At 54.8% G+C, this 25,742-nt stretch overlaps 2 protein-coding genes across 6 annotated transcripts in view; one reads left to right on the top strand and one right to left on the bottom strand.

Annotated features, from left to right (window-relative positions):
* The first annotated feature begins 4,349 nt into the window (after window positions 1-4,349).
* On the top strand, window positions 4,350-14,363 carry AMN (amnion associated transmembrane protein). Of its 2 annotated transcripts, XM_023628444.2 has the most exons (12): window positions 4,350-4,442; window positions 5,249-5,367; window positions 5,437-5,481; window positions 11,543-11,630; window positions 12,186-12,403; window positions 12,564-12,701; window positions 12,870-12,978; window positions 13,104-13,186; window positions 13,388-13,565; window positions 13,655-13,841; window positions 13,989-14,082; window positions 14,161-14,363. In XM_023628444.2, exons 1-12 carry the CDS (start codon window positions 4,400-4,402, stop codon window positions 14,236-14,238), a joined length of 1,380 nt encoding a protein of 459 aa, XP_023484212.1. In that variant the 5' UTR covers window positions 4,350-4,399; the 3' UTR covers window positions 14,239-14,363. The 2 variants fall into 2 exon arrangements, with proteins under 2 accessions (XP_023484212.1, XP_023484213.1); XM_023628445.2 differs by lacking the exon at window positions 13,655-13,841.
* A 2,482-nt stretch (window positions 14,364-16,845) lies between these two features.
* The window catches only part of CDC42BPB (CDC42 binding protein kinase beta), a 133,526-nt gene continuing 124,629 nt past the window's right edge, over window positions 16,846-25,742 (bottom strand). For all 4 annotated transcript variants that reach the window (XR_011431894.1, XR_002803706.2, XM_023628442.2 and 1 more), the window contains one exon: window positions 16,846-18,331. Coding sequence is in view for 2 of the 4 variants with exons in the window: in XM_023628442.2 (XP_023484210.2) it covers window positions 18,200-18,331 (132 nt within the window). In the remaining 2 variants the exon portion in view is untranslated. The remainder of the gene's footprint in view (window positions 18,332-25,742) is intronic.

Below are 25,742 nucleotides of genomic sequence, written 5' to 3' on the forward strand. Positions count from 1 at the left end.
GGTTCCCCCTCCTCCTGTGGAGTTTGGGGCTCGGGCACCTAGTTGACACAGCTGCCTGTGACAGCGTGGGGGACCCAGCCCATCGTGGCAGCCCTCAAACTCTGTCCTTACCTGGCCCAAGTCTCATGCACTCACATGGCCTGACCCAGGCAGTCCCAGGGAGGGACAGCGAGGGCTCTGGAGCCCTGAGCCAGTGTCCCTGACCTCGGGCTTTGGCTCCTCTTGACCCAGAGACCTGTGAACTCCCCCCACATACAGCCGTCCCCTCAGTATAAAGGTGGGAGGCACAGGTGACAAATTAAACCTTCCACCTGGAAGGAGGACGGGGGAGGGCAGGCAAGACAGTGACGGGAACCCCTGGCAAGAACCCTCCCCATCGTGGCCTGGGGATCTGGCGGCCAGCTCGGGGGCGGCTCCCAGCTCGGGGGCAGCTCCCAGCTCAAGGCTCCCGAGGCCCTTGGCTTCCCCCGACGTCCTCCTCTTCCCATGGTCCGCAGATGGAAAAGGGGTGGACAGTGTCCTGGGACTGAGCCCCTCGTCTCCTGGGGCTCCCCTCACCCCCTAGGCCAGGTGGCAGCATGAAGGGGTGCCAAGCCTCACCTGGCCCTGGTGCCCTGTGAGGTGGGCACTGCTACCCTGGCTCTGCAGATGAAGGATGAAACAGAGAGGCTAAGAGAGTTGTGCAGCCTCACGCAGCATTCAAATGCAGGACAGCCTGTGTCAGAGCCTGGCTCTATCATTGCTGGACATGACCAGGGGTGCCCCACATCTCCCCCCAGGGCTGACCAGCAGCCAGCTCAGCCCCATCCAAGCCAAGTGGAGACGCCACAGTTCATACCCTCCTGTGTTCCGCTCTTACTTGCATCAAATCCAGCCCCCAGCAGTCCCCCAGCCTCACCTCCTAGCTTTCCCTTCCTCTATCCCTCCCATGTGTGGGCTTCTCACCTTCCTTGCAGGCTCCCTCATGCTCCTGCCTCAGGACCTTTGCACTGGCTATTTCCTCTTCCTGTAGATATCCCAGGCCTCGGCTTGATGTCCCCCTCACAGAGGCCTACCTGGCCACCTTGCCTAAACTGCTCACACAAACCCTCACCTTACACTCCAGCCACCCGCTGCTTCATGCTGCCTCAGAGCCCCGATCAGAACTGAGGGGTGCATCTTGTGTCCATCGTCCTTCTCCCTGTCCAGCAGCAAACTCAGGAAGGCCGTGCTCCCGGGCCGCCTGCAGGCCTGGCACCAAGCACGTGGATGAATGAAAGGCCCAAAGAGAAACCTGGAAGTTGGCAGGGAAATCACAGGGCTGAGGATCAAAGGTCCCTGAGCCCGGCTGGCAGGGGCCCATGTGACCAGCCTCCCTTCCTCCCGGGTGTTTTTTTGGAGCATCTCTTGGGCTCCAGGCCGTATACCCAGAGCGTGAGCAGGGCCACATGGGGCACGTTGTGGCAGATGCTGACAGTTGGGAAACAAGACGGCCTCTGTGGGGGGGTGACTTTGTGCAGAGACCTGAGTAAAGGGAGCCCTGCCGGGAGGGGCCGCCCTCTCATCCTCCACCGCAACCTCCCCTCCCACTGTCCAGGAACGGAGCCATGCACACTGGAGCTCGGGTCCCTCCAGAGGACACTAAGGCCCAGAGAGGTGCAGGGACCTCCCCAAGCCCACGCAGTAAGTCAGGGACAAAGTGGGGGAGAAGGAGCTGGGGAATTGATTTGGGCTTAGAGCTGTTCCCACAGAGTTGAGAAGGGAGGGATTCCCCAGCTCTGGGAGTCCACGTGGGGACCTTGGTGTGGGCAGTTCTGCCCATCCCCATCCCCACCCCCAGGGCTGCAGGGCTGTGGCTCATGGTGCCCCCACACCCGGGAGGGCGGCCGTGGCCAATCAGAGCACAGCAACCCCGGGCCACGTGATTGGTGCAGAATTGGAAACAGGAACCTATCAGAGACCTCATGAGACACTGCACAATGGCCCAGCCAGGGAGGTGGCAGTCCAGCTCTCCCAGGCCACCTTCCCTGGCTGGTGGAGAAGGTTGTGTGCAGAGGGAAACCAACACAGTGAGGGCAGTCAAGCCAAGACAGAGCAAGACAGACATACAGACAGACACAGAGACCAGACAGCCCAAGCCCCTGGATCCAGCCTTGCCTGAAGCAGCTGCTTCACAGGATTTCCTAGTTATGGGAAGAAACTTTCTTTGGGACTTTGCATTGCTCCCACTTCCCAGTGAGATCCTGACCACTTCGAAAGTGCATGCCCGCATGTGAACCTGGGTGGCCGGGGCACATGTGCATGCCGTTTCTGTGAAGGCTGGGCACCTGCAGGGCAGTCCAGCCATTCCTCCCTGCACGTCTCTGTTCCTGAGGCGTTCTGGGGACCCTTTGGCAGCTCTGGGCCAGGGCTGGCGCCTGTCTCCTGCCTCGGCAGGGGCTCCTCTCTGAGTCATCCTCTGACGACAGGACCCACCTCCAGCCTCTGCTCAAGGGTTCCCCTTGCAGTCCAATACCCCATGGCCGACCAGCTCCAACCCCTGTTCTGCCACCTTCAGTCCACGCACCGCACTGGCTGCAGCTGCAACCCCATCCTTCATGTCTCAACTTTAATGCCACCTCTTCTGGGAAGCCTTCCCTAACTGCCCAAGTAGTCTCACTGCCCTCTCCAGACAGCACAATCTCTTTGGGAGTGGCCTGCCTGGCCTTTCAGGCTTGGCCACAGTGCTCTGGGCACCGGCGTGAAGTTCGCTGAGCCCCTCCAAGCTCCCTCACTGAGAACCAGATGTGGGGTGGTGGGAGGAGGGGAGGGGAGCGGAGCCAGACTCCCTGGGGTGGCGTCCCAAAGAGGCCCCATAGACAGAACTGCCTCCTTCCCGGCGAGAAGCAAGACGAGGAGATCTGACCCCACAAGAGCCCCTTTGTCCTGGTCGAGGCTGCCTGGAGGATGGAGCTCCTGCCAGCCCAATGGGTGGGCGGGCCAAACTCCAGGACCAGGCAGACCTCCCCCCGTCCTGGTCCCAGGCTGGGCAGGGCTGGCACCGCTGAGCCACTGAGAGTAAGTGCCTAGGTCCCACGAGGGTAAAGGGTGGCGCGCACCCGTGTGCTCGCTCCCTCCTGCCCAGTCGGAGGAGCCACTGCCCCTGCCCAGAGCTTACAGAGGCAGGCGTGCCCCCAGCGGCGGGTTCCATCCTTCTTGCATGAAATATCTTGTGTGCGGGAGAAGCAAAGGCCAGTCAGAGTGAACGGTGCTGAAGACGGGAGGTCTGCAGGTGAGGGAGGGCATGCAGGAGGGGGCAGGGTGACCTGGAGGGAGGAAGGCGCCGGGGCCCCCAAGCCCGAGCAGTTCCTTTTACCCACAGTCCAGCCTCTATACACGCGCCTCCATCACCTACCCTTCCACCCGCCCTTCTGTATTCACTCATCTACCACCAGGTCATCCTGGACGCAACGGCCCCCCCACTGTTCCTCCTCCTTCCATCCACCATAACCAATAAGGCATTCTCTGCTGGACCCCATCCACAGGTCACCCATCCGTCTCTCTATTGATTCACCTAATAATCAATTCACCACCCCACTACCCATAACCCCACTGTCCGTCATCCAGTTTACCATGCAGAACCTGTCTGCCCACCCACTCGCTCTCTATGGCCCAGAATGGATTCCACCATTCTTCATCCACCTGCCAACTACCACCCACAGCCACCCTTCCACAATCTACTCTCCGGTATGCATCCATCCACCGATCCCATCCACCATCCATGATCCATCTGTCCACTTATCATCAACCATCCAGCACTATCCACTATCTAGCCACCATCCATCATTCACCAATACCATCCAGCATCCACCTAATCACACACCACTCATCACCCACCCACCCTCCCTAGATTACTGTCCACGTACTTATTCACTCACCATCTCCCATCCACCCATTCTTCATCCATCCACCAGCTAGGGCAAATACCCTTCCCCACTCACCGTGCACCCACTATGAACCATTCCCCACTCATCTACACATGTCCTTCTGCCACCATCCACAGTCCATCCAGGCCAGGAGGCAGGGGGGCCCTCCTTGGAAGAGTGGACACCCAGCCCCACCAGTTGGGTAGAGGGGCTGCACCCAAGACAGAGACGGGGGAGCCCAAAGGTTGTTTCCTCCCCCCTCAACACACCCACGTCTTGGGGCAGGCCTGTCCTGACGAGCCCCTCTTCCTGAGCACCCAGGGTCCTCAGGTCCTGGAGGGCGGAGTGTGCGGGGAGGAGCGAGGTGGAGCCGACTCCTCCGAGGGGCCTGCAGAATCGGCCAGGCGGGTCTGGAGGTAAATGTGTAACCGTCCCGGAGGCCCCCACCCCACCCCGCCCGGTCACGTGGGCCCCGCGGGGCAAAGTCTCCTGGAGGCTCCGCGGGCCCAGGCGGGATGGGCGTGCTGGGCCGGGCCCTGCTGTGGCTGCAGCTCTGCGGTAAGCGGGGCCCGCGCCGGTGGGGGCCGCACCGTGCGCCGCGGCTGGGCCCCGGCCCGACAGGCCCGGCGGGTCAAGGTCCCCCGAGGGGTGGGCGGCGAGGGCTTGAGGGGCTGCGAGACTCGAGTGCGCGGCGGGGCGCGCCAGGAGCCCGGGCCAGCCCAGCGCTGGGGCCTCGGCTCCCGCCCTCGGCGCCGCCGGCCCGTCTGCGAAGTGGCCGCGTCCTCAGGCCCTGCCGAGAGCAGCGACTGCGCGCGTGAGGCTGCCGGGCTCTGCAGCCTGCCTCAGTTTCCCCGTCCCCGAGGGCGCGCTGGCCCTCCTGCGTCGCAGCCCGGCTGGCGCGCCTCTTCGGTGCCCGCCGCCCAGCGCCCGGGAGCTTTAGAACCTGCAGCCCCATCCCCGTCCCGCTCTCTTAGCCCCTCGCGGCCCCCTCAGGACATAGCTCCCGTTCAGAGCCGCCCCCAGCCCCTCTTCTCAGCAGAGGCTTCCGCCGCCCCTTCCCCTCCGTCCTCGCTCATCACTGTCCTCACCGGGCCGGGCCGTCGCCAGCGCCGGGCAAACTGGGGGAGGCGGTCTTGGTCGGCGTCCTGGAGGCGGGCACGTTTGCGAGGGCTCTGCGGTTCCAGTAGAAGTTAGTCGGCGAGCGTCGGGGCCGGGCTCCCGCAGGGTCTGGTCCGACGCGGGGAGGGACGGGGGCCCGGGCGTGCGTCGCCGCGGGGACCCCATCTGCGCCCCGACTGTGGGGCGCCTGGGCGAGAACCCGGGTGCTGCGGGCCCCGGGGACCACTCAGTCGCCCCCTCCCCAGCGCTGACCCGGGCCGCCTACAAATTCTGGGTCCCCAACACCGACTTCGACGCCGCCACCAACTGGAGCCAGAACCGGACCCCGTGCGCGGGCGCCGCCGTCAGGTTCCCCGCGGACAAGGTGCCTGCGCCCCCCCTGGGCTCGGGTGGGGCCGCGGGGTCCGCCCGCTGACGCCGCTTCCTCCTGCAGATGGTGTCAGTCCTGGTGCGAGAAGGTCACAGCATCTCGGACATGGTGAGGCGCTGCGGCTGCGACGCGGGTCAGGGCGGCTGGCGGTCGGAGCCCGACCCGCCTGGCACGCCCCTTCCTTGCCTCCTCACCGGCCCCCACCGCAGGGGGGACCGTGCAGGCCTCGGGCCCTCGGCCTCTGGAGGGGCTTCTGGGAGGGGACACTGGTCCTGCGGTCCCAGCCCAGGCTGTGCCCCAGCCTTGGAGGCAGGTGCGGAGGGCGCCTCGGGTCCCCAATGCCCTCTGCCTGTGGCCTCCGCCTCCCACCCCCCCACCCCCGCCCCGCCACCCAGTCTGTCTTCCCTGAGGTTTGCGCTGGGAAACCCCCCCTCCCTAACCCCACCCCCACCCCCACCCCCATCCCCCAAACCCCTTTCCTGTCCTGGTGCCAGAAACTCCATCAGAACTCCAGGGGAGCTTTTTCTCAAACTGCTTCACAGAACGTTAGCGTCCAGAGGACGGTGGGAATTAGGAGGGAAAAAGAAGTTCCATAACCACGTACGTTTGGAGCTGCGCTTGCCTGGAGCCTCACAATGTGTTAAGGGCTCTGATAAGGCCTGTGAGAAAGGCTGCAGTCATCAAAGGCGCGTGTCAGAAGCAACCTACCGGCCAAGTGCAGCCACATGGCTGGAGCTAAAGACGGTTTTTACGTTTTCAGTGCTTGGAGGGAAAGTCGAAAGAAGACGACTATTTCGTGGCACGAGGAATTCAAATCTCAGGGTCCATAGTTTTATCGGCAGAGCCCCGCCCATTCGATCACTAGCATCGATGGCCGCGGCAGAGTTGAGTGGCTATGACCGTGCGCAAAGCTTAACATATTTACTCTCCAGCCCTTTACAGAAAGGGCCCCCATCCCTGATTTGGAGCGTCGTTTCCCAGACCCCCAGGGTCTCAGAGTCCGCTCGTGGGGAAGCCCCTCCCCAGAGCCGCTGCTCCCGGGGTTGGAACGGATCGTTGTCCCGTCGCCTGTGGACCTGCCAGCATCGGTCACACCCTCGTGAGGGTCGCTGGCCCCCAGCAAAGGGCGGAGCTGGGGGCTCTGCGCGTGGGTTCCAGGGTTGGGATCCTCAGCGGAGGCCACTGGATTTTGTGTGGGTGAGTGGGGGCGGCCCATTGGCCCCGGCCCCACCCAGTCTCTTGCCCTGATGCAGGATCTGGGACGCAGGCCTTATTTCCCCTCCGAGGCGGCTCGGGTAATTGACGGTTTTTAAAGCGGCATTAATTCTGGGAGCCTGGCCCCGCGCAGGGCCGGACTGGTGAGCGCAGGGGACCCCTTCCCTGGGGAGGAGACATCAGGCAGAGGCTGGGTGTCCACTGTGCCCGCAGATCCGGGTTGGGACGCCCTTCCACATTTGTCCAACCCAAAGACTAAAGTGCGGCCGAGGGGGCGGCGAGGGGGCGGAGGCAGAGGCCTGGGGGGCAGCGGCTGGATCCAGCGATCCCGCCCCCACAGCCCGTGCGCCACCCAGGCAACCGGCCCGCGCCGCGGCGAGAGCGCAGGGGCACCTGGAGCAGGTGGGGGACTCCCCAGCAGAGGAATCAATTGGGGGTGGGGTGTCGGGGCCTGGGGGCCCCTCCGGGCCCACTTCGTTACTTTGATGATCTCTTCCTTTGGAAAAGCTTGGGGATCTTAAAAGAGACAAGGTTCTTTCCTTCCTTCCTTCATTTACTCATCCATTCATTTCCTGATAGGTCCCTCCAGCCAGCCCTTCCTGCCATTCCCAGCTGCCCAGACGGGAGCCCCTCCTCCCTTTCTGGGGACCCCTGGGCACCGACCCATGGGACACTGCCTCACGTCCCCAGCCGCCCCACACCGCGCCGCCCCCGGAGGACTCGGGTGGGAACAGTCCAGGAGCCCAGGGACAGGGGCGATGGCCCCGGGGTCGCAGCCGGCGGAGGCGGAATGGACTCGGCGCCGCCCGAGGCCGCCTCCCGCGCCCGCTGCACCGGGGTCCCCTCCTCCACGACCCCCGGCGCTCAGCGTCGTCCGGCTGCGGAGACGTCGCCTCATAAGAGGTGCAGCGACGTCGGTGTTTTAATTTCTGTTTCTCAGACTTGAAGCTTCTCACCCTGGGATTTTCCTTTTTCTGCACCCCCCTCTCCTGGCCCATTTCCACCCTCCGCCCGGTGTTCTCATTTGAAAGGAATCTCTATTTTCTGTCCGCGGGTGGGTGCGGTTTGAGATCCTGCGGAGCGCGCCCTTGAACGGACGTCGTGATCCGTGCGACGCCGGATCCGCCGCCTTAGATAGAACCAAGCTTTTGGTGTTTTAAGAGTCCCTTCTCTGCTCCTCTGTCACAACCATAATCAAATCTATGTCACGTCTGTTACGTCACGGTTCCACCCTTAGGGGCACATGTTTCGGGCGGCCTAGCTGTGAAACCAGCCGCACGTTTCTCCTGAGAATGAGCGCAATTGCCACATCCTGCTCCAAACCCCCAGCCCTGCCCCTTGGCTTTGCGGCGCTGCCGTCACGGCTCATCAGACGCCCGGGGTGTGTGCGGGGCCCTCTCAGAGCGCTGCCTTCAGTCTCTGGTCTCTTTGCCTGTCCTGCGGGCGCCGCGCGCTCCCCACGCTGTGGATCTGCGGGACGTCTTACTACCCATTGGGGCAACTCCCCCTTCACCCTTCTGCTACAAGGTCAACTGGTTCTCTGTGGATCTGATTGATGCAGAGAAATTGTAGAGTAGGTTTATCAGGAAACAACAGCAACACCACCAAAACCTTGGAATTTTGATTGGGAATGAACAACGGCTTTTTACAGTCAGGTCATCCATTCAGGAGCATACACCATCTCTCCAAATATTTCAGGTCATCCATCATAAAACTCTTTACTACAATTTCTTTTCTTTTCTTTTCTTTTCTTTTTTTACTAGAGTTTTAAAGTGGTCCCCATAGAGATTTTGTATAGTGTCAGTTAATTCATAAATACTTTATAGTTTGGTTTCTTTCTTTTTTTTTTTTGCTGAGGAAGATTTGCCCTGAGCTAATGTCCATGCCAATTTTCCTCTATTTTTTTTAGTATGTGGGCCACCAGCACAGCGTGGCCACTAACAGAGTGGTGTAGGTCTGTGGCTGGGAACCAAACCTGGGCTGCCAAGGTGGAATGTGCTGAAGTTAACCACTAGGCCACCGGGGCTGGCCTCTATGGTTTGGTTTCCATTGTGAATGGTGCTTTATTTTTGAAAATTATATTCTCTAGTTGGCTATTTTTGTAAATGACAGTTGTTCCTCTTCCCTTCCATTCCTAACCCCTTTTATTTCTTTTTCTTTCCTTATAGCATTGTCCAGGGCCTCTTCCCTTATGTTAACAGAAGTGATGAAAGGGGGTCCTCGTCTTGTTCCAATGTGACAGAGAAGGCATGTTGTTTCTCCATTGAATTTAACGTTTGCTGTAGGGTTTTGGCACATAAACTTTATTAAATTGTGGGAATTCTATTCTATCGCCAGTTTGCCATCAGCTTTTTAAAAAATCGTAAGTATGTTGTTGGACTTCTTCAGTTTTTTTCTACATCAATCGAGATGTGATTTTCTTCCCTCCTTTAGCCTGTTAATGAGGGTTTCTGAGGTTGAACCATCCTTGCAGGACTGATGTCCTCCTGGCACCTTCCTGCAGGTGCTGGTCAAAGTGTGCCACTTTTTCAAACGCCCCACTTCTTCAGGACACTTGATTTCCCTCTGTCATACTAGACTGATTTTGCTGGCACAGGACTCTCCACTGCCATCTGCTGGGACACTAACACACACGCCACTGGGAAGCTGGGCTGGGAGCTGTCCCCTCTCCTTCCCTGCAGTCCTGGGACATGACCCCTATGACCACCGTGTATTTAAAAAATGCGTTATTGGATCTAGTCAGCCAATATTTTATTTAAGGTTTTTGCATCTTTGTTTATAAGTAAAATGAGCTTATAACTTTTCTATCTTGTATTGTCTTTCATCTGGTTTTGGAATCAAGATTACACTGGCCTCATAAAATAGACTAGGCAATTTTCACTCTTTTTTTTCCCCCCCAGAACAAGTTCTGTAAGAAGTTACTTATTCCTTGAGAGTTCAGTATACGTCACCTGTGGGTTTGGGGAAGAGCAGGTCTTTGACTAACAGTTGAATTTCCTTAATGCTTTCCAGTCTGTTTAAATTCTCTATTGCTTCTTGTGTCAATTCTGACATTTTAAGTTTTTCTAGAGATTGATATATTTCATCCAGGTTTTCAAGCTTGGCAGTCCTTTTAATTTCTTAAAATTTCAATATCTGTATCTTCCCCCAGGAGCAAGCAAGTTCTTACTGTACTCCTGGCCCCCTTTGGTCTCTCCCTCCCCCATCACATTTTAGTTCTAGCTTTTAAAAATCTAACAAGACCAATAAACTGTACTAAAGCATTTCATCACCCTGACTTCCCATATCTCTTTGTAGCTTCTGGATTTCTTTCATTCCTTCTTCCTCCAAGCGTGTTTTCAGAGTAGGTGGTTGTGTGGCAACCATTTTGAAGTCTTTTAGCCCTGCGGATATTTTTTATTATGCTCTTGCGTTTGAATGGAAGGTTGGCTGGATATAAAATCCTAGATGGAAAGTTCTTTTCCTTTAATATATAAAACATTACTCTATTGTCTTTTTGCATCCATTGCTGTTGCCAAGAAACCTGATTTCTGGATTTTTTTTCTTTGCTGGGTGATCTGTTCTTTCTCTCTGAAGCTTTTAGAACGTTCTCTTTGTCTTCGATATGCATAAACGCACCGTCCTGTGTCTGGGTGTGGCTCTCCTTTTTTCCTGTTTGGCACTTAGTGAGACCTTTCAGTCCCAGGTTTCCTAGCTTTCTTCAAATCTGGAAAATTCATCTTTGTTGTTTTTTCAATTATTTCCTCTTCTCCTCCACCTTTGTATCTGAATTTGGGCACTTGGATGTCGAGCCTCCTGTCTCTCTTGGTTTCTCTCTCTCAGTCCTTTCCTGCTGTCTTCTGGAGAGTTCCTTAACAAGAACACCCAATCACTGGGTGTTCTTCAGCTGGATCAGTCGTCATGTTTTTCTCAGCTATTGTGCTCTTCCTTTCAACTATTATACTTTTCATAATTTATTTATATTTCTCCCTTTGGTTCTTTTTAAAAACAAGTTCTTGTTCATGCTTCACACTGTTAATACCTCCCCTGTTCCTGAGGTATAGCGTGTCCATTTGTCCCCATGGTTCGCCCCTGGCTCCTGTGGGTGGGGTTGCCTTGTTGTCACAGCGCTGCACCCTCAGGTGTGGAGGTAGTTGGCCTGTGACCTCGCATTCTCCTGGTGTCAGCCTCCTGGTCAGGTCCAGAGCTCAAAGATGGAATGAAGAGCAGGCCCTGCCCAGCAAATTGGGACACGAGGCTGGGCCGTGGGTGGACGGCCCCTGATGAGGCTGAACCCCTCATGATCCTGCACTGAGCGGCTCCCCGTGGCCCAGCCCTCACCTCCAACCTCAATCCCGAGGGTCAGAAGGAGGAGGGCCTCGGAGGGGAGAGGAAGGGAGGGGGCCCGGTCAGTCTTCCCTCTCCTGGCCTTCTCGCCGTATTTCCTCTGATACCTGAGGCCTGGGCTGTGGCCGCACTTCTGTGGTGAACGGGCTGCCGTCGTGGACCCTAGGCCTGCGGGGAGGCGGGGGCGACTCCAAGGCCCCCTACCCTCTCTGTCACCCCTGGAACCCCTCCCCAGAACCGTAGCTTCCTTTCCTTCCTCACACGGTTCAGGGCTGCCTTGAGACTCCCCAGCGGCTTTGGTTCCTGGAATCCACGAGCCCCTGGCTTGTACAGTTTCTCAGGGGTGACGGGGGAGGGTAATGGCCCTGGAAAGTGTTACCAAGTCCCAAACTCCACGCTCCCAGGTCTCAGGCTAGGTCCTGCTCGTTGGCCTGCGGCCCTGCTCCCTCTGGCCTATTTGACCCTCAGCCAGGGCGAGGCGCCCCCAGGCCCTGACCTCCACTGCCCACTCTGTGGCCATGGTCTAGGATCTCCACCCCAGGGACGGGGGGCGGGGGTGGGCGCGGAGCGGGAGCCTCTGGCGCCCTGGACCTCCGCGTGGCGCCGCCTCAGCCTGCGCTTCCTGCAGCTCCTACCGCTGGATGGGGAATTCGTCCTGGCCTCAGGAGCCAGATTCAGCGCCCCAGACGCCAGCTCGGACCCTGACTGCAGCGCAGGTTAGGGGGCCGGGCCGGGGCGGGGCCAGGAGGGAGCGCATTGGTGGGCGGGGCCTGGAGGGCAGGGCGAGTTCCGGGTTGGGGCGGGATCAAGGGCGGGGCCTGGATGGGGCGCGTCTTGAGAGGCGGGGCCAGACTGAGGGCGTGTGTAGAGGCGGGGCCTGGGTGGGGGCACATCCTGGTTGGAGGGCCTGCCTCCCGCGGTAGGGCCTGGATGGAGGGTACTTGGGGGCGGGGCCAGATTGAGGGCGCGCTTGGGGGCGGGGCCTGTCCTAGTTGGCCGGCGCGTCTCAGGGGTGGGGCCGGGATGCGGGCTGCGTTTTGGGGGCGGGGCCAGGCTGAGGGCCTGCCCCGATTGGAGGGCGTGTCTCGGAGCGGGGCCAGGTTGATGGGCGTGGTGGGGGCGGGGCCTGCCCTAGTCGGAGAGCGTGCCTCGGGGATGGGGCCTGATGGAGGCGCGTCTCGGTGCGGAGCCTGGGTGGAGGGCGTGCCTTGGGGGCGGGGCCTGGTTAGGGGCGTTTCCGGGCGCAGCTCACGGGACACGTGCCCGTCCAGGCGCCCCAGCGCTCTTCCTCGACCCTGACCGCTTCTCGTGGCACGACCCGAGCGTCTGGCGCTCCGGGCACGCGGCGCGCGGGCTCTTCTCCGTGGACGCCGAGCGCGTGCCCTGCCGTCACGACGACGTCGTCTTCCCGTCCGACGCCTCCTTCCGTGTGGGCCTCGGCCTCGGCGCCCGGACCGTGCGCGTCCGCAGCGTCTGGGCGCTGGGCCAGGTGAGCCGGGCGCGCAGGGGCGGGAGGGGGCTCGGGTCTCATCCCCCGCCTTTGCCCTGGCAGTGCCCCTCCCCGGAGCGCTTCCCTCCCCTGCTAGTCTGGAGAACTCAGATGTTGTCTTCTCCTCGGGCTGGCCCCGCTGGGGACGCGCCACTCGCAGACGTTCACGCGCGACGAGGACCTGGCCGCTTTCCTGGCGTCCCGCGCCGGCCGCCTGCGCTTCCACGGGCCGGGCGCGCTGAGCGTGGGCTCCGAGGCCTGCGCCGACCCGTCGGGCTGCATCTGCGGCAACGCCGAGGTGAGCGCGGCCCGCAGCGGGCGGCCGGGGGAGCGCGCGAGGTGGGGTGGGCGCTGGGCCCGAGGTCGGGACTGTGCGGGCCTGCTCCCCTCCCGGGACGCAAGGCCGTCTCTCGCTGCGGCCTGCTCCTCGTCCTCTGCGCGCTGACCCCCGCTTGCCCCCTTCCAGGTGCAGCCGTGGATCTGCGAGGCCCTGCTCCAGCCCCTGGGCGGCCACTGCCCCCCTGCCGCCTGCCACGACGCCCTCCGACCCGAGGGACAGTGCTGCGACCTCTGCGGTGAGCGCCTCCGTCTGGCTCCTGCTTTCTGGGACGGCCTGGCCACTCTGGCTCACCCCACCCCAGCCTCAGTTTCCCTGTCGGTCCCGGGGCTCTCGGCGGTGACCCCTGCCCTCCTGTCGCAGGAGCCATCGTGTTGCTGACCCACGGCCCCGCCTTTGACCTGGACCGGTACCGGGCGCGGCTGCTGGACTCCTTCCTGGCCCTGGTAATGAGGCCGCCCCCAACCCAGCCCCTACAGCCTCTGCAGCCCCCGCCTGGGACTTCCCCCTGAGCAGAGATCCTGGGACCCCATCCGCCTCATAGACTCGTCCACTCTCCGCTTGCCTGTCCACCATTGTCCCTGCCGCCAACGTCCCTGCAGGTCCGAGGGGCGGAATACCCCGGCCAACACTGTCCCCCCTCCCAGCCCCAGTACCAGGGGCTGCAAATGGCGGTGTCCAAGGTGCCGCGCACGCCCCAGTCCCGCGAGGCCACGGGCGTGGAGGCGGACACGGAGATCCAGGTGGTGCTGGCGGAAACCGGGACCGAGACGGGAGGCGCGGGGCGGCTGGCCCGGGCCCTTCTGGCGGACGTCGCCGAGCACGGTAACCGTAGGCGCCCCCTTCCCGGCCCCCAGCCCCGCCCAGCCCCCCCCCCCTCCCCGGGCAGACTGAGCCGGCGCCCTCCGTTGCAGGCGAGGCCCTCGGGGTCCTGTCGGCGACGGCCCGGGAGTCGGGTGCGCCTGTCGGGGACGGCTCGGCGGCGGCGCAGGGTGGCCCGGCGCCGCGCGCGGCGCTGGCGGGCGGAGTAGTGGCCGCCCTGCTCCTGTTGCTGGCGCTGCTGGCGGGGGCGCTGCTGTTGCGCCGCGCCGGGAGGCTCAGGTACGCGGGGCGGGGCTCAGGTACGCGGGGCCGGGGCTCAGGTACGCGGGGCGGGGCCGGGCCGTGGAGGGCGGGGCTCAGGTATGCGGGGCGGGGCCGCGGGGGCCGGGGCTGCCGCAGGGTCTCACGCGCTTCCCGGCTCTCCAGGTGGAGAAGGCGCGACGAGGCGGCTCCCGCGCCGGCCGGGGCGCCCCTGGGCTTCGACAACCCGGTGTTCGATGTGGCGGGCTCTGCGGAGCAGGTGAGGGGGCGGGCGTGGTTGAGGCCTCTCCGAGGCAGGGCTCAGCGCCCGACGCCTTCTGACTCCGCGCCCCCGCAGCCCCCCGCCCCGCAGGCAGACGCTAGGAGCACCAGCCGCAGCTATTTTGTGAACCCGCTGTTCGAGGCCGAGGCTTGAGCTGCCGCGTGACCCGCCCGCCCCGCTCCTGCCCGGCGTCTCTGGCACCGCTGCTCCTCTTCTCGCCCCCCGGCCCCCGCCAGCCAAAGATAAAGTGGTCTTGCCCAATAAAGGGGTTTCTTGCACCTGCTGTCAGCCGTGGACACACCACCTCCTGCACCCACAGCCCTTTGCCCCTGCCTCGGGGGGTGCCCTCGTTGGTCACACAGTTGAACGGGGAGTGGTCCTCCACCCCTTCCACCCGCCTGGCCATCACCTGTAGGGTGGGGCAGCGGGGCGCTTCTGATTGGTGAAGTTGCTCTAGGAGGGGGCTGCCCCTGGTGCTGAAGGAACCCATGGAAGGAGCCCGGACCACACCGGGCAAGAAGTGACTGGAGCAGGGAAGGTGGGGGGAGAGAAGCAAACCCCAGTGAGGCACCAGGCGGAGCTGGAGCGAGGTGGGCTGCCCAGGCCCAGGCTGCGCCCAGATGGGACAGAGAAAGGGCCAGCCAGGTAGACAGGGAGGTCCGCCAGACAGGGCAGATTGGGCTCCCCAAGGGGAGCCCCAGGGACAGGGTAGGTCTGTCCCCTCTGCTGGGGGCCAGGGGCAGAGCTGCCCCCACACAGTGGTGGAGCACATCCCGGGCAGGTGGCATCCTGCTGGGTGGGCAAGGTGTTTGATGTCCATCACTGCAAATCCAGGCCTTGCCCTTCCCTTCTGAGGGTGGCTCTGTCCTGCAGGGTCGGTGCCAGGGCTGAGCAGCCCCGAGTAGGACACCCACCCAGCACTCCACAGGGCAGCAATGAGAAGGCAAATCATAGGGCTGTGTGTAAGGTTGTACTGACAGGTGCCCAGCTTGAGCTGTCCGGGGTGACCCTTCTGTCTAACCAGCATCTGGCTCTGGAAACATCACCAACACCCCTGCCCCCGGGGTAAGCTCTCTGCCCGCTTTTATACAGTGGATTAATTTGCAGGTTTTAAAGCTCTGGTCACCAGAAGCTGTGCTTTCTGTGGCCAGCATCCTTTTTGCCACGCTGACCCCTGCTACATGTGGTTGCCACTCTTGGTGCTGTGTAGCATTCCACTGTGAACGCCACCATTCCTTCTACTACGACAGTTAGTACTTCATTTGTTAAAAAGGGCTGACCTGGAGTGCCTGTTTCAGAGGCTTTACAGTCACTGCTTGCTTTAAGCCCAGCGCCTGCCTCAAGCAGAGCCGATGTCAAATGGGGCCCAAGATCTATCCTATCACTGATCGGAAGCCCTGGCTGCCTCCTGCCCTACAAGGCTGCTCACCAAACACTTGTCATGCTCATTTGTCAGTTTTTCCAGCTGCTGTGATTTTGTTCGAATGGCTCTGAAAGGCTCTGTGCCTGGTGTGGTGACTGCTACTCCGACACTCCAGGCCCCTTTCACGGGCAGATAGGGTTGCTGTCTGTCCCCTGGGAGGTTGGAGGTGGCGTGGCTTACCAAGACAATGGGAGCAGATGGGATGTGAACCCCTTCTGGGTAGAGCTTTGGGGCCTGGGCTTCTAAAATCTGCCACATTCCTTCCCTAGCTGTGACCATGGAGGCCTCACACATCGGCCTGAGGTCCCAAGTGACTGCGCTGAGCAGACTGACAGGCCAGCGTGGGCTGTGGACTGAGACAGAGAGAAGCTCCAGGCTGCGGTGCTGAGGCCTGGGCTGTTTTAGCCATGCTGACTGGCACAGAGCTGCAGGGGCGCCACGGGTGTTTCCCGAGCATCGTCCCTACCAGGGGCTGGGCTGGCTGCTCTCCAAACTTTATCATATCCTCACATCACCCTCTTTGGCAGGTGCTGTCGCTGCCGTCCTTTTACCAACAACGTACCAGGGGTCTCAGGGCAAATATGACCCAGCCCAACACAGGCCACTCCCTGCCCTGAGGGAAAGTGACCTGCCAGGGCCGGTGCTCCCAGTATGATCACCCAACCAGCCCCTCCCCCCTCAATCGCACCCCCTGGTCCTGGTGACTCTGGCCTGTCCCATTCTGTCCCCTAAAACTGCTGAGGTGCCAGTGTGCTTGTGTGTGGTGAGGGCCCTCCATGCTTCTCTGAGCAGCCCCACGGATGGGAGCCCCTTCTGTGCAGCTCCCCTCATGGGCCCTCACTGTGCCTTCTTGGGGCTCATGGGCATGTCACCCTCTCCCACCCAGCACTGGGCACCCAGGTCCATCCTGGGCCTGGCTGCAGGCCACACCCTGCCCACTGCCCTTGAGGGCTTGCACTGCTCTCAGGCTGAAATCCTAACCCCCGGTCCGGCTGCTGCAGCTACCCGGAGGCCCAGCAGGGGCGCTTAGCCAGACGGGCCCTCCTTCCACCCGTGGCACACAGCTGACCCCGCCTACCACGATACAGGGTGCCCCTCAGGAGGTCCCCCCCTTCATGTCCTTAGCAGGTGAGAGGTCACAGCTCTGGAGGCCAGCTCCTGCCACATGGACAAAGGCACCTTTTGCATGACCCCCTGAGCGAACGACCAAGAACAGCTTCCAGAGGCACGACGGCTCCTTCACTGCCTCTTGGGGAGGGATTCCCAGCACAGGGAACCACTGGGGGGCCCAGACACTCTCAGAAAGATGGGTCATCACATTCAGACAAACCACTGAGAACTTTAAAACTGCCGTCTTCTGCTTTATTGACAGGTAAATTGTTCAAAAATGTTCTCACAATTCAATAATTACAAAGACTCAGACTTACATTAAAAAAGTAAAAACCAGAACCCCCAGCAGGTGCCAGCCCCAGCAGAAGGCCCAGGGGGGCGGGTGGGCAGGCAGGTGCTGGGTGTGTGACACGCACAGGCAGGCCGTGGTGCCCACGTCACTCAGTGCCGACTCAAGTTTAAGTGCACGTCTCAAACAGCGTCGCCAAGCACGTCGACCAGTGGGAGAGGGGAAAGCCTGTCCTGGGCCAAGGGCAAGCTGTGTCTGCTGGCCAGCTAATCACAAGCCTTTAATGAGACAGGCCACAAACCTGATTACTCACATGTGGTACAAGGGAGGGTGAGAGTAAATACGTGGGCAGTGTCGCCGCGCCACGGGCAGGGCCAATGTGCAGGAGTGTGTCGGGTGAGTCTACAGGATCCATACGGGGACTAAGCACGGGGCTCCATGCAGGGGCGGGACTGGGCAGGGCGGGGGTGTCCTGGTGCCTGCTGCTGGGCAACCTGGGGCTCTGGCCTCCTCTTGGCCCAGCAGGCCTTGGGGCCTGGCTGCACCATGACACTCACCAGTTTTACGGCAGGAGGCAGAAGCTGTGGAAGCGAGTGGGAAACAGAGCACAGCTGACTTCACAGTAGTAGATACTGATGACACTTCATGGTTGTGACCAGGAATGCACTAACACACACAAGGGACCCAGGGCAGGGCAGGCGTCACTTGTAATGGGCCTCTGTCCACCGCTACAAGATCAGCAGAAGGACTTCTGCGGCTGACTATGAAATGGCTAAATGAATAAAAAGGCCACAAACTAACCTCCATTTCCTCTGTCTTCAAAATTCTAGTGACACTGGGAATGATATACAACTTCCTACTATTCTCCTAAGGTCCCAGGAAACAGTTTCAGGGAACAGACTTGTTACTGAGGCCGTGTCCTGAGCCGTCTGCTTCCTGAGCAGAGCCATGCTGGGTCTACCGGGTTTCTGCAGAAAGGGCCGGCGTCAGCAGGGCCCCACATGCCTTCTCAGCTTGTTCTGGGCAGGAGAGGCTGTGTGGTGGTCCTTCATGTGCAAACGGAACAGTGTCGCCTCACAGCTGTGCAGATGAATGGATCTGGTCTACTGCCACGAATAACGTGGCATAAAACTGATCGTTGTTATAATAAAGGTTTTTCTTCATCTCCATATCTACAAATTGATTCTACATTTCCTTGGACAACACTGGAGGGTCAGCTCAGTCTTGGCACTGATGTTGGAGGCCACCCCTGGCTCCCTGGCCTGTGGTGGCGAGGCAGTGAGCCAGCGGCTTTAGGCGTCATAGGCTGGCTGCTCCAGGCCTTCGAGGGGGAGCTGGCTCCTGTGGGGGGAGTTGGGGCTCGGCGGGCCACTGGGGTTGGAGCTGTTTGATGGAGTTGAGTGTTTGGTGGAATCCGAATCGGGCTGTGAACACAAAGAAGGTGGACAGCTTGAGAACCAATTGCCCCGGGTCTGTCAAGGGGTGTGCTGCCCAGCTAGATGCGGGCATTTGTGGGGGACAGATGTGGCAACTGCGCTCTCTTTTCTTGTTATGAGAACCCATACTCTCTCCACAGGCTTTTCACATGGTCCTTAAGCTTGCTGGTGAGAGATTGTAAACCAAGGCCCAACCCCACAAACGACTTAGGAATTTTAATTACAAAAAGGAATAAGCAAGTCTGCAGTGAAGAAAGCAGACACCACACAAAAAGTGACCAGCAGTCACCGACACGACACTCTGTCATGACAACAGCACTAGGGATGGAGGAACTCTCTTAACAGGATGAAGGTGTCCATGAAAAACCCACAGCTAACTTCATACTCAATGGTGAAAGACAGAGCCCCCTAAAGTGAGGAAGACAACAAGGAGGTCTGTACTAGAACTGCTGGTGAGAGCAATCAGGCAAGAAAAAGAAAAAGGCATCCAAGCTGGAAAGGAAGAAGGAAAACCATCTGTGTTCACAGATGACAGGATTCTATATATAGAAAATCCCAAAGAACTCACACAAAAAACTAAACAAATTCAGCAAAATTGCAGGGTTCAAGATCAATATGCAAAAATCAGCTGTGTTTCTAATGCATCAACAATGAACAATCTGAAAAAGAAATTAAGGGAACAGTTCCATTTACAACAGTATCCAAAAGAATAAAACACAGCTAAGAATAAATTTCACCAAGGAGGTGAAAGATTTATACAGTGAAGCTATGAAGTACTGCTGAAAGAAATTAAAGAAGACACAAATAGGGGCTGGCCCAGTGGTGTTGTGGTGAAGTTCATGTGCTCTGCTTCAGTGGCCTGGGGTTCGTGGGTTTGGACCCAGGTGCCAACCTACACACTGCTCATCAAGCCACGCTGTGGTGGCATCCCACATTCAAAATAGAGGAAGACTGGCACAGATGTTAGCTTATGGCCAATCTTCCTCACCAAAAAGAAGAAAGAACGAACGACACAAAAAAAGGGAAAGACATCTCATGTTCATGGAGTGGAAGACTAAATATTAAGATGTCAATACTACCCAAAGTGACTTACAGATTCAATGCAATCCCTAGTGAAATTCCAATTACTTTTTTTTTCAGAAATGGAAAAGCCAATTCTCAATTCATAATGGAATTAAAAGGGGCTCAGAAGAGTCAAAACAATACTGAATAAGAAAAAGTTGGAGGACTCACACTTCCCAAACTTACTACTTCAAAACGTACTAAAAGTAACAATAATCAAAACAGTGTGGTATGTACTAGCATAAAGACCAATGACCTAGAACTGAGAGTCCAGAAACAAATCTATACATCTATGGTCAACTGATTTCCAACAAGGGTGCCAAGACCATCCAGTGGGGAAAAGAACAGTCTTGTCAACAAATGGTACTGGAACAACTGGATAATCACATGCAAAAGAATCAAGCAGGACTCCTACCTCACTCCATATATAAAAACTAACTCAAAATAGATCAAAGACCTAAATATAAAAGCTAAAACCATAAAACTCTTAGAAAAAAACAGGAATAAATCTTTATGACCCTGGATTTGGCAGTAGATTCTCAGATATGACATCAAATCATGAGAAACTAGGCAAAATGGTGGGGTGAGCTGACCCAGGACTCTCTCCCCTCCAAAGTACAACAAAGGACTGGGAAAAAACCCCCTGAATTTCAGCTAATGAACCTAATGCCAGGACTCATAGACCTACAGTATCAAAAGACAGAGGACGGACATCCTGCTGCCGGCCTCGGAGGAGCTGGAACGGGGTAGGAGAGAACTTTGCTCCCTCCCCCAGAGTCTGGGATCGCTGTGCGGGTCTGGGAAGGAGCAGGGGAGGGGCTGCGCCACTGGGGGATGGTCTAGGACTCCCGCTGCCGGTAGAGTGGAAACCCGCTGACGGGGGAAAGCTTCCGTGCACGGGGACCCAATAAACCCAGGGCCCCAGGAGACCAGAGAACAGAACTCATCCAAATCCAGATCACCGAGCGAGAAAAACCGTCCCTCCCTCCCGGCAAAGCCAGTGGGCGCAGCCATCTTGCCCAAAGGCGAGAGCTCAGAACATGCAGCTCTCGACCCCCATCTAGTGGCGACAGGCTGTAACTGCAACCGAATTCTACCACCATGCAAAAAACCCGCTCCTTTACCATCCAGCAATTTATAAAAGCCCCAGACCAGAAGGAAAACAATAAAAACACAGAATTAAGTCCTGAGGACTTGGAAATAGGTAAACTAAGTAAAAATGAGTTCAGGGCAGCTATAATCAAAAAACCCAATGAGGTAGAGAGAAAGATAGAGAAACAAGCCAAGTTCTGGAGTTACTTCACAAAAGAGATTGAAATTATAAAGAAGAATCACAGAATTACTAGAGATGAAAAATACAATGGACCAGATAAAACAGAATACAGATTCCCTGAATGCCCGGGTAGACTCCACAGAAGATCAAATTAGCATAATAGAAGATAGACAGGCTGAATGGGTCCAGACAGAGGAAGAAAGAGAACTAAGGATTAAAAGGAATGAGGAGCGTATTAGAGAGATAGGAGATTCAATGAGGAGAAAGAATTTAAGGATCATAGGAATTCCCAAGAACGTGGAAAAGGAAAATGGAGCAGAAAGTGTGCTTAATGAAATTATAGAAGAGAACTTCCCAAATCTAGGGATTGAGGGAGAAATGTGTGTAGAGGAAGCTTTCAGATCTCCTAGATTTGTCAATGTAAAAAGACCTACTGCAAGGCATATAGTAGTACAAATGGCAAAAATGAAAAACAAAGAAAGAATACTCAGGGCAGCAAGACAGAAGAGAATAACCTACAAAGGAGCTCCTATCAGACTTTCAGCAGATTTCTCTGCAGAAACCTTACAAGCTAGGAGAGAATGGAGTGACATATTCAAAACTTTAAAAGATAAAAATCTTCAGCCAAGAATACTCTATCCAGCAAGAATATCCTTCAGCTATGAGGGAGCAATTAAATCTTTTCCAGACAAACAAAAGTTAAGGGAATTTGTAACCAAAAGTCCTCCACTACAAGAAATTCTCAAGAAGGCTCTCATACCTGAAAAAAGAAAAAAGGGAGAAAGGGGTCACAAACCAGAGACTAGGGAGACAGATAAATAGAATCAGAATAGGACAGCAAATATTCAACTATAGCATTAGGATAAAGGTAAGGAAACTACCAAAGCAAAGACGATCTTATCACTCTAACTACAAACTCATAACACAAATTAGAACAAGAAATGACAATAATAATTTAGGAGGGGAAGAGCAAAGATACTAAATCAGTCTAGGCCAAGTAAGTAAGAGACCACCAGAGAATAGACTATATTATTCATGAGATTCTAAATACAAACTTCAGGGTAGACAGTAAACTAAACAATAGAACAGAGACATAAAACATAAATAAGCAAAAATCTAAGAAAGCCAGCATAAGAAACTGCAGTATCAAATGGGTAGGATAAAGCACACAGGAAGAGAAAAGCAGGAAAGCCAGATAATGAGCAACAGATTGACAGCTTTAAGTCCACATGCATCAATAATCACTCTCAACATAAACGGATTGAACTCTCCAATAAAAAGACACAGAGTGGCAAAATGGATTAAAGAACAAGATCCAACAATATGTTGCCTTCAGGAAACACACCTCAGCCCCAAGGACGAACACAGGCTCAGAGTGAAGGGGTGGAGGACAATACTTCAAGCTAATAGCAAGGAAAAAAAAGCAGGTGTTGCAATTCTCATATCAGACCAAGTGGATTTCAAAATAAGACAAGTAAAGAGAGACACACAGGGACAATATATAATGATTAAAGGGACACTTCATCAAGAAGAAATAACGCTTCTAAATATCTATGCACCCAACATAGGAGCACCAAGGTTCATAAAGCAACTATTAACAGACCTAAAGGAAGATGTTACAAACAACACAATAATAGTAGGGACCTCAACACCCCACTCACATCAATGGACAGATCATCCAGACAGAAAAGCAACAAGGAAATAGTAGAGCTGAATGAAAAACTAAAACAATTGGACTTAATAGACATATATAGATCACTTCATCCTAAAAAAGCAGAATACACATTCTTCTCAAGTGCACATGGAACATTCTCAAGGATAGACCATATGTTGGGAAACAAGGCAAGCCTCTACAAATTTAAAAAAATTGAAATAATAAGCATCTTCTCTGATCATAATGCTATAAGGCTAGAAATTAATTACAAGAGAAAAGCTGAGAAAGGCACAAAGATGTGGAGACTAAACAATACACTACTGAACAAGCAATGGATCATTGAAGAAATTAAAGAAGAAATAAAAAAATACCTGGAAACAAATGAAAATGATAACATGCCATACCAACTCATATGGGATACAGCAAAAGCTGTATTAAGAGGAAAATTCATTGCAATACAGGCACATCTTAACAAACAAGAAAAATCCCAAATAAGCAATCTCAAATTACACCTAACTGAATTAGAAAAAGAACAACAAACAGAGCCCAAAGTCAGCAGAAGGAGAGAAACAATAAAAATCAGAGCAGAAATAAATACTATTGAAACGAAAAAGGCGGTAGAAAGGATCAATGAAACAAAGAGCTGGTTCTTTGAGAAGATAAATAAAATTGACAAACCCCTAGCCAGACTTACAAAGAAAAAAAGGGAGAAAGCTCAAATAAACAAAATCAGAAATGAAAGAGGAGAAATAACAACAGACTCTGCAGAAATACAACGGATTATAAGAGAATACTACGAAAAACTCTACGCTAACAGAATGGATAACCTAGAGGAAATGGATAAATTCTTGGACTCCTACAATCTCCCAAAGCTCACTCAAGAAGAAGCAGACAATTTGAACAGACCAATCACAAGGAAAGAGATTGAAACAGCAATCAAAAACATCCCAAAGAATAAAACCCCAGGACCAGATGGCTTCCCTGGGGAATTCTACCAAACTTTCAGAGAGGATTTAATACCTATCCTTTTCAAGCTATTCCAAAAAATTAGGGAGGATGGAACACTTCCTAACACATTCTATGAGGACAACATCATGCTGATACCAAAGCCAGACAAGGACACCACGAAAAAAGAGAACTACAGGCCACTACCACTGATGAACATAGATGCAAAAATTCTAAACAAAATTTTGGCCACCAGAATTCAGCAATTCATCAAAAGGATCATACATCATGATCAAGTGGGATTCATACCAGGGACACAGGGATGGTTCAACATCCGCAAATCAATCAACGTGATACACCACATCAACAAATTGAGGAATAAAAACCACATGATCAGGGCTGGCCCCGTGGCCGAGTGGTTACGTTCGTGCGCTCCGCTGCAGGTGGCCCAGTGTTTCGTCGGTTCGAGTCCTGGGTGCGGACATGGCACTGCTCGTCAGACCACACTGAGGCAGCGTCCCACATGCCACAACTAGAGGAACCCACAACGAAGAATACACAACAATGTACCGGGGGGCTTTGGGGAGAAAAAGGAAAAAATAAAATCTTTAAAAAAAAAAAAAAACAAAACCACATGATCATCTCAATAGATGCAGAGAAAGCATTTGACAAGATCCAACAGCCATTTATGATAAAAACTCTGAACAAAATGGGCATAGAAGGGAACTACCTCAACATCATAAAGGCCATATATGACAAGCCCACAGCCAACATCATACTCAATGGGCAAAAACTGAGCGCCATCCCCCTGAAAACAGGAACGAGACAAGGATGCCCTCTATCACCACTCTTATTTAACATAGTACTGGAGGTCCTGGCCAGAGCAATTAGGCAAGAAAAAGGAATAAAAGGAATCCAAATAGGGAGGGAAGAAGTGAAACTCTCGCTGTTTGCGGATGACATGATCTTATATATAGAAAACCCCAAAGAATCCATTGGAAAACTCTTAGAAGTAATCAACAACTACAGCAAAGTTGCAGGGTATAAAATCAATTTGCATAAATCAGTAGCATTTCTATATTCTAATAGCGAACTAACAGAAAAAGAACTCAAGAACACAACACCATTCACAATCGCAACAAAAAGAATAAAATACCTCGGGGTAAATTCAACTAAGGCAGTGAAGGACCTATATAATGAAAATTACAAGGCTTTTCTGAGAGAATTGGATGACGACATAAGGAGATGGAAAGACATTCCATGTACATGGATTGGAAGAATAAACATAGTTAAAATGTCCATTCTACCTAAAGCAATCTACAGATTCAACGCTATCCCAATCAGAATCCCAATGACATTCTTTACAGAATTAGAACAAAGAATCCTAAAATTTATATGGGGCAACAAAAGACCCCGAATTGCTAAAGCAATCCTGAGAAAAAACAACAAAATGGGAGGCATCACAATCCCTGACTTCAAAATTTACTACAAAGTTACAGTAATCAAAACAGCATGGTACTGGTACAAAAACAGGTGCACAGATCAATGGAACAGAATTGAAAGCCCAGAAATAAAACCACACATCTATGGACAGCTTATCTTCGACAAAGGAGCTGAGAGCATACAATGGAGAAAAGAAAGTCTTTTCAACAAATGGTGCTGGGAAAACTGGAAAGCCATATGTAAAAGAATGAAAATTGACCATTCTTTTTCACCATTCACCAAAATAAACTCAAAATGGATCAAAAACCTAAAGGTGAGACCTGAAACCATAAGGCTTCTAGAAGAAAACGTAGGCAGTACACTCTTTGACATCAGTATTAAAAGGACCTTTTCGGACACCATGCCTTCTCAGAGAAGGGAAACAACAGAAAGAATAAACAAATGGGACTTCATCAGACTAAAGAGCTTCTTCAAGGCAAATGAAAACAGGATTGAAAGAAAAAAACAACCCACTAACTGGGAAAAAATATTTGCAAGTCATATATCTGACAAAGGCTTAATATCCATAATATATAAAGAACTCTCACAACTCAACAACAAAAAATCAAACAACCTGATCCAAAAATGGGCTGGAGACATGAACAGACATTTTTCCAAAGAAGATATATGGATGCCCAATAGGCACATGAAAAGATGCTCATCATCACTGATCATCAGGGAAATGCAAGTCAAAACTACACTAAGATATCACCTTACACCCATTAGAACGACAAAAATATCTCAATCTAATAGTAACAAATGTTGGAGAGGTTGTGGAGAAAAAGGAACCCTCATACACTGCTGGTGGGAATGCAAACTGGTGCAGCCACTATGGAAAACAGTATGGAGATTCCTCAAAAAATTAAAAATAGAACTACCATACGATCCAGCCATTCCACTACTGGGTATCTATCCAAAGAGCTTGAAGTCAGCAATTCCAAAAGTCCTATGCACCCCAATGTTCATTGCAGCATTATTTACAA

Source organism: Equus caballus, chromosome 24 (genome assembly GCF_041296265.1).
Source record: "Equus caballus isolate H_3958 breed thoroughbred chromosome 24, TB-T2T, whole genome shotgun sequence".
In the NCBI taxonomy this organism is placed as follows: domain Eukaryota; kingdom Metazoa; phylum Chordata; class Mammalia; order Perissodactyla; family Equidae; genus Equus; species Equus caballus.